This window comes from Monodon monoceros, unplaced genomic scaffold, assembly GCF_005190385.1.
Source record: "Monodon monoceros isolate NGI ecotype Baffin Bay Population unplaced genomic scaffold, NGI_Narwhal_1 Super_Scaffold_18, whole genome shotgun sequence".
Taxonomy (NCBI): domain Eukaryota; kingdom Metazoa; phylum Chordata; class Mammalia; order Artiodactyla; family Monodontidae; genus Monodon; species Monodon monoceros.
The window spans coordinates 62,387,453-62,404,793 of NW_021703774.1; the positions used below are offsets into that span (position 1 = coordinate 62,387,453).

The following is a 17,341-nucleotide window of genomic DNA, read 5'->3' on the forward strand; positions in this document are numbered from 1 at the left end:
AAGCACCAATCGCCTTGCTAGACAGGAAATTCAGCTAATATTGTATTTTCCGGGTCCCACTTGGATTAATTAACATAATAAAGTGCCTGATTTTACCGGACGAACACCATCTGTCCATAGGTATTAACCACATCTGCCCAGATTATGCCAAGCCCAAGTCACCCTCCCAAATCATGCTGAGTTTCTGGGTCACCCAGCATCAGAAATTGGGCAGATTGGATTAAAAGGCCCAACTAAAAAGGAGGCGTGTATTAAGAGCTCTTGCATGATGGGAATTTGAGGATGGTAGCCGAGTGGCTAACCCGGTCTCCAAGCTAGTCTTTGGATAACCTCTGGCTTCCTCTTGGCCTAAAGAAAACAGTTGTTTTAGGCCTGGGGAAGTGGCCCCTGAAGGCTCCCCTAATTGGGAGTTGTTTGCATTAGCATTACAGTGTATTTCTTGGGACTCTTCCAACTGAGCTCATAGGAAGCCTCTCTGGAATGAGCTGGGGTGCAGGGATGGTGCAGACAGCTGTTCCCGGCTCTCTCCTCCTGGTGACGTGCAATCTTCCTTTAGGTGGTCTCATCTACTCAGATGGATGCACTTATCACCTTGTGCAGTGGCTGTCTCAATCTAGGGCCTTTGAAGCCCCAGAAGTAGGATTTTGCAGAATTTCAAGAAACCCAGTAAAAATAATATAATTCTGACGATAAGGTTATTTGAACTAAGACACCTGGTTTCTTTGCTTTGGCTGGAAGCGTTTTCAGCTCGGTGAGTTAACATGTGTTATTTCAAGCCAACCAAAAGCTCTGATCATCAGTTATCCAGGTAAACTTAAGAAATGTGGAAGTTGATTAAATTTTAGGGATGGAACCTTTCAAATCACAGTGACTCGAGAGTGAGGAGTGTAGGCGCTGTGCACATATGTTGCTAACCACCAAATGTGTTATCTCTGACCAAATGCCTCTCCTAAAAGCCAACACCCCATTTACTACTGCATACCCCAGACACTTCCAACAAACTCTGTGTTTCTAAGGCTAGTATCACATTTCACCCAAACCAGCTCCATTTTCTTTTCTTTCCATATTATATAATGGCATCACCATCGATACAGAGTTCATTGTATTTGCTAATTTGTTCGTCCATTCGTTTGTTTGTTCCTTCAAATATTTGAGTACCTAGCATGCGCCAGCATCTGGGAGCGATTCTCCATTCTTCTTGTTCTCTTACTGGATGAACACTCTCTGTCCATAGGTATTAACCACATCTGTCCAGATTATGCCAAGCCTAAGCCACTTTCCCAAATCATGCTGAGTTTCTGGGTCACCCAGCACCAGAAATTGGGCAGATTGGATTCAAAAGCCCCACTAAAAAGGAGGCGTGTGTTAAAAGCTCTTGCAAAATGGGAATTTGAGGAAGGTAGGCCCCAGAGCAAGTCTTACTAGTTCTATTTTTCAAATCTATCCCTTTTGTTCCATCCTTAGTGTCATTGCTATTTTTGAAATGGGTTTAGAGGAGCCACAGTCTGTCATATAATGGTCTTAGTAGTGTTGTCCAACAGCACTTTCTGCAATGAGGAAAATAAATGTTCTCTGTTCTCCAGTATAGCAGCCATCAGCTGCATGTGGCTACCGAGTGGCTGAAACATGGCTCATATAACTGGAGTGCTAAAGTTTTAAATTTTATTTACTTTAATTTTAATTAATTTAAATTTAAAATCAAGAAGCCACAGACTAGACAGTGCAACTCCATACTGATGCTTTCCCTAAATCATGGCCAAGCAACCCTCCTAGAAGGAGAGCATGGACTCACGGCCCTGGTGCACACCATCAAAAGCACGAAATGGCTCCAAAACCTCCTGCTGTAGTCTATTCCATCACATACCAATGTTTATCTTAAAATAAGAATATTTTCCTCCAAATATTTGAGTAAAATGGGGAAGGTTTTTCATACTTATTCTGTATTTCCCCAGTTTGAGAAGCACACACCTCAACAGTGGTCTCCTACCGTTTCTTTGAATTCAGCTCATCTTCAAGAAAATCACTAGAGGAATTCCTCCAAACCATGGATCTGATCATGAAAATAATAATAATAATAATGATAAATAATATATAATAGACTGAACCTTACTATATTATAGCTGAATTACGGTGTGAATACTATGTTCCAGACACTATACTTTTTTAATATATTATCTTATTTATTCTTGTATAGAATTATCCCCATTTTAGAAACACAAAAACTGAGTCTTAGGGAGGATAAGCCACTTACCCCGGGTCACAAAGGTAGTCAGGGTTGTAGCAAGAATCTGAATCCAAGAAGTGCAACTTGAGAACTTACACTATAAATTACTATATTCCCTCCTTAAACAGCTCAGAGTTTCTGCTGCTTCCTAGGACCAAGTTGAAATCTTTGCTGGTACGGTTAAGGTCTTTCAGTGGATCTAGCCCCTCCCTAGTGTCTCATTTCCCTCCAGTCCTACACATGCTCTACATAATTTCATCCAGCTACATCATATGCTTCTCCACTCACCAAAGACACTCACGGCGTTCATGTCCCCTTGCCTTTTCATACCACCCTGTGTACTTCTCTCCAGCAGCATTTGCCACAAGTTTACAAGTGTCTTCCCAACTAAACAGCAAATCCTCAAGGGGAGGAGCCATGTTTCACACATATTTGAAACCCCGCTGCCCAACACATAGTATGCATTCCAGTAAGTAATGCCTGTTGAAGTTGAATTATGTTGTTTACTTTGCTTCTGTGATTCCTTCTATTTGTTAAACATCACACTCCTCTGAGACTCAGCACTGTCTGCCTCTCCCTGATTGTCGATTCTCTCTCCCCTTTGGGTAAACTTGGCAGATGTACTCCCTGTGATCATGCGCAGTTTTATGCTGTTATAAGAGCACCTGTCCCAGGAGGACCCACATTTACATGCATTGTTTCATCTTTGTTATTCCAGTGGCTAATATAGCATTTGACAGAGAGTAAAAACTCAGAGAAGTAAATAAATCTAAATACAGTGCCAGTTTGGCCAGACCTTATTGGATGTCCTTTCCTCTTTCTTACCGTCCCCTTTGCTAATCATTTTAGGTAACTCTATCTACCAGGGTGAAGTGCAGAGGTGTACTTCCAACCATGTGTTTAGGTTCTTATTGTTCTCTCTAGCAAGATGTTATTTTTAAAAAACAAGATAAAATTACTGTATTGCTAGAAAACCATTAAAAGGGTTTACAAGTTCTCTCTCTCAAAGAATTATTGTAGTCCTGACAATAAGCTTACCAAGTTTTACAGCACAATGCTTGATATAAAGCTGAAATAATAAATGTTGAGTGAATGAATGAATGAGTGGAATTTTTAAGTTAAACTTTTCTGGCACTATAAGGAAGACAAAAAGGATATGACTTGGGGCTTCCCTGGTGCCGCACTGGTTGAGAGTACGCCTGCCGATGCAGGGGACACGGGTTCGTGCCCCGGTCCGGGAAGATCCCACATGCCGCAGAGCGGCTGCGCCCGTGAGCCATGGCCGCTGAGCCTGCGCGTCCGGAGCCTGTGCTCCGCAATGGGAGAGGCCGCAACAGTGAGAGGCCCGAGTAAAAAAAAAAAAAAAAAAAAAAAAAAAAGGATATGACTTGAGTGGACAAAACCTGGCCCAAATGCTCAGCTGGGGAGTGTGGAAGGCAGAATCCTAAGAAGATATGTAAGATTCCACCCTGGGGTACATCTCTTTCCCTTGAGTGTATGTGTTGTGTTGAGTGTATGTGTTGGGGGGTGTATGTGTTGGGGGGCACTGTGAAAATAACAGGATATCATTGCTGTGATTAAGTTACCAATCAGTTGACTTTGCGTTAATGAAATGGGAGATGAGGTTAAATCCTTAAAATGGTGACATTCTCCAGGAAGAAAGCAAGCAGACAACTTGTAAGCTGCCTATGGAGAGGGCAGCTTCTAGGATCTGGGGACTTCAGTTCTACAATCACAAGGAACTGAATTATGCCCCTACTGGAATGAGCTTCAGATAAGAGCGTGGCCTCAGCTGACCCCTGGATTGCAGCTTTGTGAGACTAGAGCAGAGAACCCAGGTTAGCCTGCCCAGGCTCCTGAACAACAGAAACCGTGAGATAATAACTTTGCGTTGTTCTAAGCTGCTAACTTTGTGGTAATCTGTTCTTCAGCAACGCAAAATACAAGGAATGTTACACAGCAAAGCAGTAACATTCAATTCTGCATACCCATTACATTACGAAGACTAACCCTGTTACTAAATCAAGTCCTCCTTGCATTTCGTCTTCCAAGAAATCTTTTCCGTTGAAGCCCTGCCCATCCAATGCATGGTTGAGAGAAGCACATGAACATGAGCAGTGAATGTGTCTTTCTTAGTAAAGTGTGTTTAGCCAGCTTTCCCAATTATAGATAGCACGAGAAGCAATGATATTAGCTACCGCAATCAGGAAGTCCAGGCAAACGTTTATTTTTGAGCTGGAAAAACCATTTGCTTAGCCTTGGGTTGGCACTTGGGGTCATATTTTTTCAGCGATACTAAATATACATACCTCTAAGTAAATGCTAATAACAAAGACAAAAGGTTAGTTGTTTTAGTTTTGAGCCTTGGCTCAGAGGCAACGATTCAAAGGTTGCAGCCAAAGCAAGAAAGAGACCCTCTCTTACAGTGACTGTCCTTCTGGTGCCAACTGGAACAATCTAGGCAAAGGCTGGTGGAAGTGAAAGGAACTGTGTACAAAGCTCGCCTAGTTTCGCGTCTTTTAGAGTCTGACCTTCTGCTGGCCACAGCAGAGTTACTGAGAGAAGAAATCCTATGAGAAAATGATTCTGCTCCTCCCTTCTCTCTGATTTCTTTCTTGAAAAGAACCCAGTCTGGGCCCAATTTTTCTTTTTTTTTTTTTCAGTATCTGCCAACATAAATGCCAACTCCAGCATTTTAACGAGGGGAGTTACCATGGGGATGTAAACAACACATGCAGAGTGGCAGCGGCCACAGCACAGGGGAGAGACCCAGACACAGGCCACCAGTCACTTGCACTTTGTACCGTGCGGAACGGCCTGCTTTAAAAAAGCCAGGCTGGCAGCAGGCCACGGGGCGAGGGCGATGCACGGCGGGGGGGGCGGGGGTCCTGCTTCAGAGGGCCTGTGCATTCCCCCACTCATCACCATGCTCTGCTGGGAGCAGCTCTCTTCATTTGTACTTTCTCTTGACTTACTCTATGGAATTCTATTAGCCCAGAGATACAGTTTGCTAGCTGGCGTTCTTATTTCATATTCCATGTGACCCAAAACACAATGAATAAAAGGGAGTTTAGGAGGTGCCAGGGAGTTTTAAAGAGGTCTGTGAACTGTAAAGACCACACTTGTGAAGAGAGAGAAAAGTACAGGTAAGAGAGCTGAATACTACATGATTTCTGGGGTGAAAAAATTTAATAAGCAGAGCATTTGGGTGTCTGAATGAAAAGGAACAAAACTACAGATTATTAAATGGTATATGACCCTGACATACCTAATGTTTCAATAATAAAAATCATAGGTTGGGATTATATTCAGGAATTGAAACAATGAATGATGAAATCTGCATTTATAGAAGATGGCTAATTTAAGATGAACTGTAGATCACAAAGGATATCCACACTCTGAAAACTTATTTATTAGATCAATTATCAACACACTCCCCTAGAGTAGATGAAAGATATGATATCACCATTTTACAGGCTGGATAACAGAAGCCAAAGAACTCAAAGGGATTTGTACAAATCCATTGGTCTAGAGGGTAGGAGGACCAAGAACTGATTATTTGTTCTATAGTCTCAGTTTTTGTCGTAAAGGACCTTTCTATCCGTGATTTCAACTGAATTCTTTGACCTCACAAATTAGGTCACAAGTTAATGTCAGATAGAAAACATCAAATCTTGATTGAAAATCTGGCCCATATCAGACCAGTCCCTTGCCCCTCTACGCCCAAGGGACCATGTCTTCTTCATCTTTTCATCTCTGTGCCCCTAAAACTCAGCCCAGAGTAGGACACATGGTAATCTAGTTATAAATATTTGTTGACTCGAACTGGGTGCCCTCTCTGCCTACATATACTGTGGCAAAGATTCCCAGCTCTCAATCAGAACTTTCTGGGAGAAAATATGTCATTGCACTATCTAGTAAGACCTGTATGGGCCCATAGTTACAAACTATTCCTGTGAAAGAGACACCTAGTGGTATGAAAACAAAAAGTCCTGCTTTTTCTGTCCCTGTAGCTAAGTCATCCTTGCTTCTCATGAAGAGTGAGTAAGCAGCGGCCATAAAAAATACCCCCTCCCATGACACGTTTTCCTGGAGCCGTATAAAACCAATGGTCATCCACCCTCTCAGCACTCCTTTCCCTGACCTAAGAACATTTCTCAGGCTACCACTTGGCTTAGCCTTGAACATGATGACAACGGAGTCTTTGGAGAGGGCCAGCCGTGGATTCCAACCCTGGATCAGTGGGTTCTCCCAAAGGACAGATCCCTCCTGGGGACTCACCGCGCATCCAGAAACCGGGAACGCAGGATCATGACGGCCTCACACGTGCTTTGCTTCAGCTGCATCTGGATGGAGCTGAACTTGCGGTGGATGATACTGACCATCCGCTCGATCTCCTTCGGGGAGATGGGCCTGGTCCGGCTTTGCTCTCGCAGGAGATTCATCACGTGGGTGGTGAACTCATTACATGCCTAGAACGGCAGGATGACACACATGGAGTGTGGGGAGGGTCCAAGCCTCAGCACACTTGACGTGAGGCTGTGTAGGTCTTTTGCTAGAGACGTGTGCAGGTAAGGAAAGTGGGCTAGTCTGTGGCATTTTGTCAAATCGGAAAAAATAAATGATGCCTGGAAATCCCTTTCAGCCCATTTGATTATAATTTTGGGCCATGCTGTGGATTTTTTTAAAGGGAAAAGAAAATTCTTACGTATTTTTCAAAATCAATTATTTTTCATGACTTTACTACTATGAAAGATGAGAACATGGACACTAGTATAAAACACACTTCACAACACTTCACCCCAACGTTAACAGTCAAAGAGAGTTTGGGGCCAAATATAGCATGAACTTTCTGTCTTGCCCTTATCTCTGATATGTTAAAGCTTCCAAATATTCAGTTCAGCATAAACAGCCCGAAGAGTGGAATCATGGACTTAAAAGCTCTGATAACTCTTCTGGGAGATTTCTCATCCATCTATTTCTACTTCTACTTTTATCGTAAGGACTCCCTCCTATGCCGGTCTTCCGAAGATCTGCTATGTCTATAACACAAAGGGAATAGGTTAAAAAACAAAAACAAAAACAGCATCCAAATATGAATTAGAGGATTCTGGAGTTATCCCTGCAGAAAGGAAAACTCTCAGGTTAGAGACCAACATACTCTCAGCTCTGGAAGTGAAACTGGAGAGCATTTTTCCCACCTCCTTATTTTACAGTTGGGAAAACTGTGGCTCCAAGAGATGAAGGGCCCACAGCAAAAAACAGCAGCTGAGGCAGGACCTGAACACATCCTCATCCAGGCCAGGGTGTCTGTTCTTTCCCAGACCCTGAATCTGCTCCTCAGAGCACCACTGCCCTTTCTCTTAGTTACTATTACTTATCATCTCGGTAGTCGGGTTTTATTAGTGAACATTCAATAAAATATCTACTCACAGGTTAACTCACAGTAATGTTGTAAAACTGTATAAGATTGTTAACAAAAAAAGGCAACTTGATGCTGTGAGACTTGAAGAACTAAGGACTCAAAGGGTTCAACTTAATATTAACAGTGGAAACACGCCCATTGAGGCTAACACTGCATTGCCCTTGTTTTTTACAGCACCAAGCCCTTCCTAGCTGGCAATTATGCAGTAACAATAACATATTTACAGTTCATTTCTCCAAGAAATCCTTCGAGGTCGGCTGGCCAGAGATACAAAGGCAGATGCATCCACTGGGCTGTGTCTACACTGGGGGCTGGGAGGCCTGGGTTTTGACCTGCCTCCGTGAGTATGAGGGTAAATCCTTTCACTACTCAGTACTTCGTTTTATTTGTCCGAGAGTGGATTTAATCATTCCTAACCCTTCAGCAAGGCTAGCAGTGCCCATGCTCTTGTGCAGTGACCTGCAGATGGAGTAAATCACTCACATGAACGTAGCAGTGGGCTAAGAGCACGGACTGCCTGTGTTCAGATCCTGCGCTGGAACTCACTTCGCTCTGGGGCCTTGGTTAGTTATGTAAGATCCCTGTATCTCGTCTTCCCTATTTGTGAAATGGGGATGACAGTACCTCAAAGGGTGTGGTAAGGACTACATGAGTTACTCTCTGTGTCTGGCCATATAAATTGTGTCATTATTATCTCTTCAAAGTACAGAGAACTTAGAAACCCAGCATAGGATCACGATTGGGCAAACCTCTCCAGGCTTCAGTCTGCCCCGCGGTAAAACTAAAGGGGGTCACAAATACCTTCTTTCTAGGCTGCAGGCATATGCTGCAGACAAAATCCACAGAAGATGAGGTCCAAGAGCAGTTTGCTCTTACTAAGAAAACTGCTACCTAAACACAAGATCTTAGTATAAGCTTCATCTCTCCCCAACCTCAACAAGGGAGGGAGATAAAACCTGGCAGCGAGTTGGCGGCAAGTCTATGAGAAGTCGGGGTGGGGCGTGGTGAGGGGAGGCACGGCAGGCATCCTAAGTGGCCTTCCGGAGAAACGCTTCATCCCCCGCTGGGCTGCAGCCTCCTCCCTCTTGATGGGGGCTCACAGGGAGGAGGGACTGGATGTGAAGGAGGTATTGTCAAGTGCACTTGCTCTCTGCTGGGGAGCCACAGTGCTCGGCTAATAATGATGTGCTTCATTACGGTGAATAAAAATACTCACAATACCTGATGCTTATTTAGGGCATTGGATCCCGGGCCCCTTTCTGCTCTGCCCCAAACAGACAGTGGAGTCTTTTCACCCACTGCTGAGGTGCAGCAAGACAGCTGCTCAACAGCTGCTCGGGAACACACAACAGACAGTGCAGAGGAGTTCCAAGTCCATTTTAGACAGACAGAACACAGTGATCCAGATTTTTCCAGGACCTGAACTACCCACATCTCCTCCTCAGTTCCCCCAAGCTCGGCACCTTCACAAGCTGTGCTGCTCCCATGTAGCCAGGCGCTCCTGATGGAATTGGGAAGCGTGGGGATGACAATCGTTAATTAAATAGGACCCTCGCCGGCTGAAGGTTTCTGTGACAGAGGAGACTCTGCTGCAGACTGTCCGAAAGATGGTACACCTCCTGGAGCTACCCCTCCAGCTGCCCCCAGAAAGCGGACGCTTTCTGAAAGGAGACGTCCCAAGTTCCAGGGCAAAGGCCCTTCTGGGAGCAGCCTACCCAAGAGAAGTTCTCTTAGAAAATCCTGCTTGAGTTTAAGCAATTTAATCCTAGACCTGAAGCCTCCTTCCTGCACTTCTCTTCAGCCCACCTTCTTCTCTTACTGCTTCAAACTGGATTTGGCTGCCAATTTCAGCAACGAATGTGACTGGGATTTTAAGACTTTCTTGGCTGTGAGTGGACCTGACCCACCTGGGTTCGGCCTTAGAGACAGCCTTGTCAATGCCCTGGCAGCATTATTCACAAAAACTGAAAAGTGAAGAACTCTGCAAAACTACAAGAGTATCGGTTTTTAGAATAGCACTTGGAACAAAATTCAGGTTTCTGGATATCACGGTTTTATCTATTAGAATATGCTAGCTCTTAAATACCTTAGCTTCCAACATGATCTGCTGAAAAAGTGTTTTACCAGCCCCTTTTAATGAAGAAAACAATTTCCTTCTTTTCTTTTGAATGAAAGTCTCTAGAAGCCTTCTTTATCTAATAACCTCAGGGTGAAACAATGGCTGACTCATGTTGGGGTTTTTTTTGGGGGGGGAGTGGGGGATGGGGGAGTAGGGTTATGGTAGCTACTTACTGGAAAGCTAATTGATCCTCTGGTTATCTACCATCACCAAACTAAAATCAAAACAAAACAAACCAAAACAACAGAATCAACTCTTAAATAGTCAGTTTGGTAGCCATCTAGGTACTACTGAAACAGAGACTGACATTTTTACTAAGGTTTCCTATTTTTAAGAAATCTCCCGCAAGGAATGCTTACAGAAAAAAATGAAGAAGATCTATCTCTCAGACATACTAGCTAGAAGGTTAATGGCATAATTTCCTTATAATCTGCTATTTACTATAATTAACAATACAACTAATATTAATAAATTATTAAGCACATAGAATATGTTAAACAGTATTCAGTTCTTACCCAGAAAATGCCCAAAGAAATAAGGAAATGATTTTTTAGTGTTTTTTAAGAATAACAAATACAGACTACTACTACATTTACCTAATTTGCTCTGTACTGATGGAGCTTTTCCTTAAGCTCCCAATTTCCAGCATGATTATTATTTAGAATAGGTAGGTATCTATGAGAAGTTTCTGAAGAAGAATAGTTTTTTTATCACTAGCCTCTCTTAGAGAGCATCAATCTAGTCCATGAAAGTAACAGAGAGGTCAAGCCGGTTACTTCATTGTCTACAGACGTCCACACTTGTTCCATATTAAGTGCGGCTGGCTGGGTATTGTTCCAATAAGAGCCCTTGGGCCAAGGGTCAAAATCTGGCTTCCAGGGCCAACTCTGTCCCTCCTTTGGATGTGTGACCCAGATACATCACCTAACCTCTTTGACCTCCAGTTCCTCAGCTGTATCGAAATGGAGATGATGGCAGTACCTGTCTGGAGGACCCAGCCTTAAAATTACCTTGAGGAACAAGTGCAGTTAAGTTGACAAAAGTGCTTTAGTCATTTTGGATGAGGATGGAAGAGTGAGACAAGGGGGGGTAAATCAAGGAAACAGTCCGTTCGTCTATGTTGCTGGCAACCTGAGCTAAGAAGAAAGCCAGTTTTAAACGCCATCCAGCCTAACATCCATTCCAGTTGTGGGTTTAGGGAGGAAGCCACACTCGTCGTGTACCCCTGGAGTTTGGCATGAGTTAACCTGGATACTAGGTCGAGATAGGTTGTTATGCCAGAGGCCAAGCTTAGCAGTGAAGGTAAAAGAGGGAAGGCACAGAGTAGGAAGAACCCAGGAGGCCAGCTGGGGACCTTGTCAGCAAACGTCCCCATGTGTCTTCCCAAGTTATCCCATTAGTTGGGGCAGACTCTGAACCCTAACATTATGGCCCAGGTGGGGAAGCTGTCATAGATCAGCCAGCTTACCTGAGCTCAGCCTCTCCTGGGAACTGAGGAAATGTCTACATGAGCCTACACCGTGTTAAGAAAGTTTGTTCTTTCCCAGGAAGGTGGAGGGTGATGATCCACAGGTTCTTACCACAAGATTGCTTTTATTTTCCTCCCCTTGAACCCTCCCTAGACCTGTCTGATGGCTGAAATTCACCACGCTTGGCTTCCAGCTTCACACCTTTTTCCCTCATAAAAGAAGGGACTTTGTAGAAATCCATTTCAAAGGTAGATAGGAGTGCAATAATGAAACTTTCTTCACTTTAAATTTTAAAATGCCTATTTCTATTTTAAAATTTAAATTTTCTATTAAGTTTGCATTTGCCTTCTACCTAGACAGTCATAAGTGGACAGTACAGGGTCTTCCGCTTTTTGTTTTTTCTCCCCCTTCTTCTGTGACCCTTAAAAAAGAAAAGAAAGCCATAAACCTAACAATTCAATGGAAGTAAGTTAACTTAGAACTTCAGGACAATGTCACATCCAAAGAGATGACAACAAATATATCTATAAATAATGGGAGGACAGCCTGATGTTAAGGGACTCCTAATAAAGTAGTATTGCTCATACTGACCAGCGGAAACAATATTGATATTTAAATTCACATGTGGGGTCTTCCCTGGTGGCGCAGTGGTTAGGAATCTGCCGGCCAATGCAGGGGACACGGGTTCGAGCCCTGGTCCGGGAAGATCCCACATGCCGCGGAGCAACTAAGCCCTTGTGCCACAGCTACTGAGCCTGTGCTCTAGAGCCCGTGAGCCACAACTACTGAGCCCACGTGCCACAACTACTGAAGCCCACGCGCCTAGAGCCCCTGCTCCGCAACAAGAGAAGCCACCGCAATGAGAAGCCCGTGCACCGCAACGAAGAGTAGCCCCCGCTTGCCCCAACTAGAGAAAGCCCACGCGCGGCAACGAAGACCCAATGCAGCCAAAAATTAAATAAATTAATAAATAAATTTTAAAAAATTCACGTGTGTGTGTGTGGGGGTCCTCTAGTAGAGAGGGGCGCTATTATAATTAGAATACTGTACAACATTTATATACTGTTCTATGACTGAAAGCCTTTCTTAGCCCTTCCTTCGTATGATTTTTATGGCTCTTTGATATCCTAGACTCCAAATCCACAGCTCTTTGCCAAAAACCCCCAGCTTTTAGGGTATAGTATGTGGACCACTGGATCCCAGAGACCATTTAGTGGAGTGTTAGGACTGGAATTCAACTTTGTCTGACTCCAGGGGTCCCCTGAGACCCTCTACTCTTCTTATAGCGGGAGGCGTGTCTCGTATTGCATACCATATATAAAAAGCAGAACATGTTTGACTCCCATTTGAACTGAATCTAGGTAGAGCGAGGGACTTTAGTGTCCGTTCCCATAGGATTCCATGAGCACCATGACCCTCTGCTCATGACCCTGAGAGCCCCGGGGCTGCATGCACACAGGGAAACACTCCAGAGCTCCAGGAACTGAGTTTTCCTTATATTGACTATGGATGTTTTCTGAAATCATCATTTACAACTTCGACTTTTTTTTAATGGCTTTATCTCTAGTTTGCCTGGGTTTTCAACAGTGGACACCAAGGACTCGGTGGGCTCAGGTTCAGCAAGTGGCTCTGGGGTGAGGCCGGAGATGCTGGACCCCAGATGTCAGTCTCCAGGAAAGGCTGCCCGCCTCGGCGCCCACAGCCCTGAGTTTCCTGATGCCTCCGCCCTTTTCCTGAAGGGCTGGAGGGGCCCAGACCCCACAGGGCTGTGGTTACCTGCTCGTATTTCTCCAGCTCCGTGTGGTAGATTTGCCTGATCTGTGAGAGTTTGGCTCTGTAATCAGAATGCTCCACCGAATTGTCGGAACCGGCACCTCCAGAAGCTGCCGCCGCCGCAGCCGCCGCGGCCGAGCCGCCACCCTTCTCTGGCCCGGCCACCCCCTCCGCCAGCAGCATGTTGTCCAGTCGCATCAGCTGGGGGTCTGTTGGCTCTTCTTCCTGCGCTCCCCGGATACTCAAAACTGCGGGAAGACCCAAAAGAGTGGGGAGGTGTTAAGAGTAACCCAACGAAGCAAAGTTTAACAACAACAAACTTCCAATGTATCGTTTGGCTAAGTCTCAAATTACTTGCAATATGGCATCTGAGCAATGGGTTGGAAAAAGAGAGGAATTGGGGGAGGAGAAAATGCAAGGAGAGATTTGCTTTGTTCCCCAAGTTAATTATATCCCATCATATGAGGTACCTAGCATAGTCCAATTGATGGAGGCAGAAAGTAGACCAGTGGGTACCATGGGTTGCGGGGAGGGTGGGGATAAGAAGTTCGTGATTAACCGGTACAGAGTTTCATTTTGGGAAGGTGAAAAAGTCCTGGAGATGGATGGTGGTGATGGCTGCTCAACAATGCGAATGTACTTAATGCCACTGGACTGTCCACTCAAAAACAGTTATAATGATAAGTTGTAGGTTATGCATATTTTATCACAGTGAAAGAAATTTCAAACCTACAAAAAAATTAATGATAGCAATATAATTTTCACTTTCATCCCCAAACTGCCAAATTTTAATTCAAGGAAAAGCATTTCCTTCTTCATTTCTAATTTTAGATTTCTGTGAGGTTGTGGTTTTCCACTCATTGACTTTGTAATATTCGATCAGCCTAAATTTTCATCTCCAAAATGATCTAAGCCAGGCAAATCCAGTTAATTTGGAGTGAAGTGTTAAACCTCTCCCCTGGACTAGGGACTTCCATCTCCCCACATTGAGATCAATCTGTTCCAGGTGATAAGAACTCCATCCTGGTACAAACAAGGGTGAGGTCCTTTTAACAAGCTGTCTCAGGGATTCAGAGAAGCTGGTATTCTGATAGGATGGAGAAGGCTCAGCTCTGTTAGAGGCTCTGCTTTTTATTAAAACACCATGACCATTTCTGGGGGATGAGGGGGTGATTTGGACTGAAAGAGATCAAGTGATTTAGTAAATCAGCAGAAGAGCTAGGCAGTCTCTTTTTACTACCTTCATACAACCTGCCATAAAGTAAATCACTCATCTGAGCCCAGTTTACTTGTCAGCAGCCAAGTCTTTGTTGAGAGCGAACACGAAAAGATTTTCCAATTAAAAACAAACTGAGGGTAGGAAAGGAGGAACACGATTAAAGACAGAGGAGAAGGCGTCCCATGCTGGTTCACATCTTGGGGATGGAGATGGCAGGGTCTACGCGGCCTGGTGGGTATGTGAACACTGGTGCAGCCAGAGAGCCCAGAGCTGTTTCCAGCCAGGATGCGTCTGGTGAGCACCATGGGGACGGTGCCAGGTGCAGTTGTCTCCTGAGCCCTAGCAAGGCAGCCCCACAGGGTTGTGACAGGGAAGGTGGATCTGAGCTCAATCCGAGGGGACATGTAGACATTCAGGGCATTTCATCACGTATAATACCAGCATAACTGCTGGCTGTGTCCACATGCTCCTGGCTTCTAACAGGCATGACAAGAAGCAACCTTGGAAGCTGTTTCAAAGGAAAGCCCGATTCCTGTGCTAAAAGGAAAACGGCAGCTTTGCTTTCATGAAACAGGAGACAGTCAAGTGGAAGGTCAAGCCATGTGGACCAGGGCTGGCGGTTAGGAACACGAGGATTAAAGGCACGGGGTAGGGACACGTGCCCCCCACACCCCATGAAGTAAGAAAGGACGGGAGGAGGGAAAGGAGGACGTGGGGAAGGCAGTTAGCTGGGGAGGAAAGAAGGAAGTCCTCCCTGACGCCCAACAAGCCACACTTCAGGACCCAGGTTCTCCTCTTGCATCTGAATTTTTAATATTTTGCTGCACTAAAAGAAAATTGCTACATTGTTAATGGCACAGGTTAGGGGATCCTGGAGGTTTATTTTGTGGACCTTTTTCCAATGACATCCTTTTTTTGTAATGGGAAACTGTCCCTTTGATCTTAGAATAATAAAGATTTAGTCATGTTATTCAGTTCCTCGAATTTATTTACTCAGATCTACAAAGTCCTCAGAAGAACATATCACTAACAAAGGTTTCCTTAAGAAAGGAAACGAATGCAGTACCCATTTCCTGAATACCAGTCCCTAAAGGTGGGGAAAAGAATGTGACCCCGCAAGGAGCTAGGCTTAGAGCCCAGGAACCCTTCCTTCCTGGCCTGTACAGCCCAGTGAATTCTTCCAGGTGAGGGCATTTACGTGGGGTTTATGGATGTCTCCCCAGTGAATTTTATTGAATGAATTTTAATTACTTTACCAACGACAAATATCTATGGGCCATTTACAAATGAAAAAAGAAAAAGAAGATCAACTCTGAGCCATTCTGTAGTTGTTGCACTTTTGCTTGATCATTAAAAAACTGGTGCTGAGGCAAAACTTGACAATAATATGGCCAGTGTATCCCAGAAGAGGCTGCAAACTTTGGCTGACGGGAAACCTCCCCAAGATGCTGAGGCTGGTTAACACCGGAGCCGGGCAGTGATGCCTCCAAGTGCTTCTTCCTCATCACTCTATAACAATCCTCCCTGACAGACCCAGCACTGACAGATCTTGTGATGGTTTCCGGTCGCAACAATGGTAGCAAAGCAAAATATAATCATGTCATCTTAATGGTGAAGACGCACTTTCCTAGGGCTACCTAAACACTGCGTCACCTGAGGTGGTGATGAGCATCGTCAGACAGCACCTGTGCCTAAGACTGACCTGCTCACCCCATTAGCTTGCTCCTCTAGCAAAGTTCAATTCATTATGAGAGGAGAAAGAGAGGCAAAGAGACAGGCATGCACAGACCAAAGTGTTGGCACTAGTTCCTCCAGGTACCAGGTAGGTGACTAGGTGGGCATGTTCCTACTAGTATTTCCCATGTGCCCAATATTTACCTCTGGGAATATTTTCCCTTTCCAGCCTCTCTCAGTTGCACCCACGCCCATGCCCCACTTTTTCGTTTAAACAATCAACGGGAAGCACGAAACGTCCACACAAACTCTGTACACCTACCTAATTAATATTTTTCTTGGTCTTGAAATCTAACTGGTTTTAAATGAAATAAGAGAGCAAATTGCTAAAGCTGGCCAAGGACACTGAAAGGATACAGCGTTAACCCCCTACCCACCAAAGAAGTTCCAGGACTAGCACAGAGGGTGAAGCCGTAATCTATACTGACTCTTATTATTTCCCCCCTCAGGTACGAAAGATACATTTAGTTGGGGGAAAAAAACACACACACGCAGAGTAAGAGTGTTATCATTTCGCTTAGCTTTTATATAATTTGATGAATCCTGTAAACAAATACTCTTCAAAAAGAAATTTGGATTCACTGAGATTTAATATAATTGATTTCTAAATGTGGCCAAGAAGAAATTGGTATGCTAGAAATACAATGTACCATAACATCAATGGTGCTTGCATTTATATTCAGAGTTCAGGACACATAAATTGGCCCCAAACCAGAGATCTGAAGAAAATAAAAGAACAGAAAAATGTGGAAAAACAAAAAACCCAACAGTCTTCTCCAAATTACACCCTTTAAATTATACTCAAATGATTGTGAACATAGAAATTTCAGAGTATGTGTCAGAACCACCACCATAACTATCCACACTCACACACACACACACACACACACACACACACACAATATAAACAAAAGAAAACTTTCCTCTTCCACTATTTTACATGGAAGATTCTGGTTCTGAGGGTCTTGGACTGTGTATGTGTGCTGGGCAGAGGCCCGGATGGACCAATAAACAACACTGCATGTACAGGTTTCTGCCCAGAAGGAGCAGCATCCGTACCACTATAAAAATGGGTGTTGGGGCTTCCCTGGTGGCGCAGTGGTTGAGAGTCCGCCTGCCGATGCAGGGGACACAGGTTCGTGCCCCGGTCCGGGAAGATCCCACATGCCGCGGAGCGGCTGGGCCCGTGAGCCATGGCCGCTGAGCCTGCGCGTCCGGAGCCTGTGCTCCGCAACGGGAGAGGCCACAACAGTGAGAGGCCCGCGTACCGCAAAAAAAAAAAATGGGTGTTGAGATTCACTGGTACGAGAAACTGTTCGGCCAGGGAGTTAAAAAAAAAAAAAAAATCCCACCAACATTAAATAAATAAACGAAAAGG

General features: G+C 44.5%; 1 protein-coding gene across 2 annotated transcripts in view; it reads right to left on the reverse strand.

The window, feature by feature from the left end:
- PBX1 (PBX homeobox 1) overlaps positions 1–17,341 on the reverse strand; it is a 281,896-nt gene that overhangs the window by 43,813 nt on the left and 220,742 nt on the right. For both annotated transcript variants that reach the window (XM_029228233.1, XM_029228232.1), the window contains exons 3-4: positions 13,014–13,258; positions 6,506–6,696 (exon numbers count right to left, since the gene is read on the reverse strand). In XM_029228233.1, the coding sequence (XP_029084066.1) occupies positions 6,506–6,696; positions 13,014–13,258 (436 nt within the window). The remainder of the gene's footprint in view (positions 1–6,505; positions 6,697–13,013; positions 13,259–17,341) is intronic.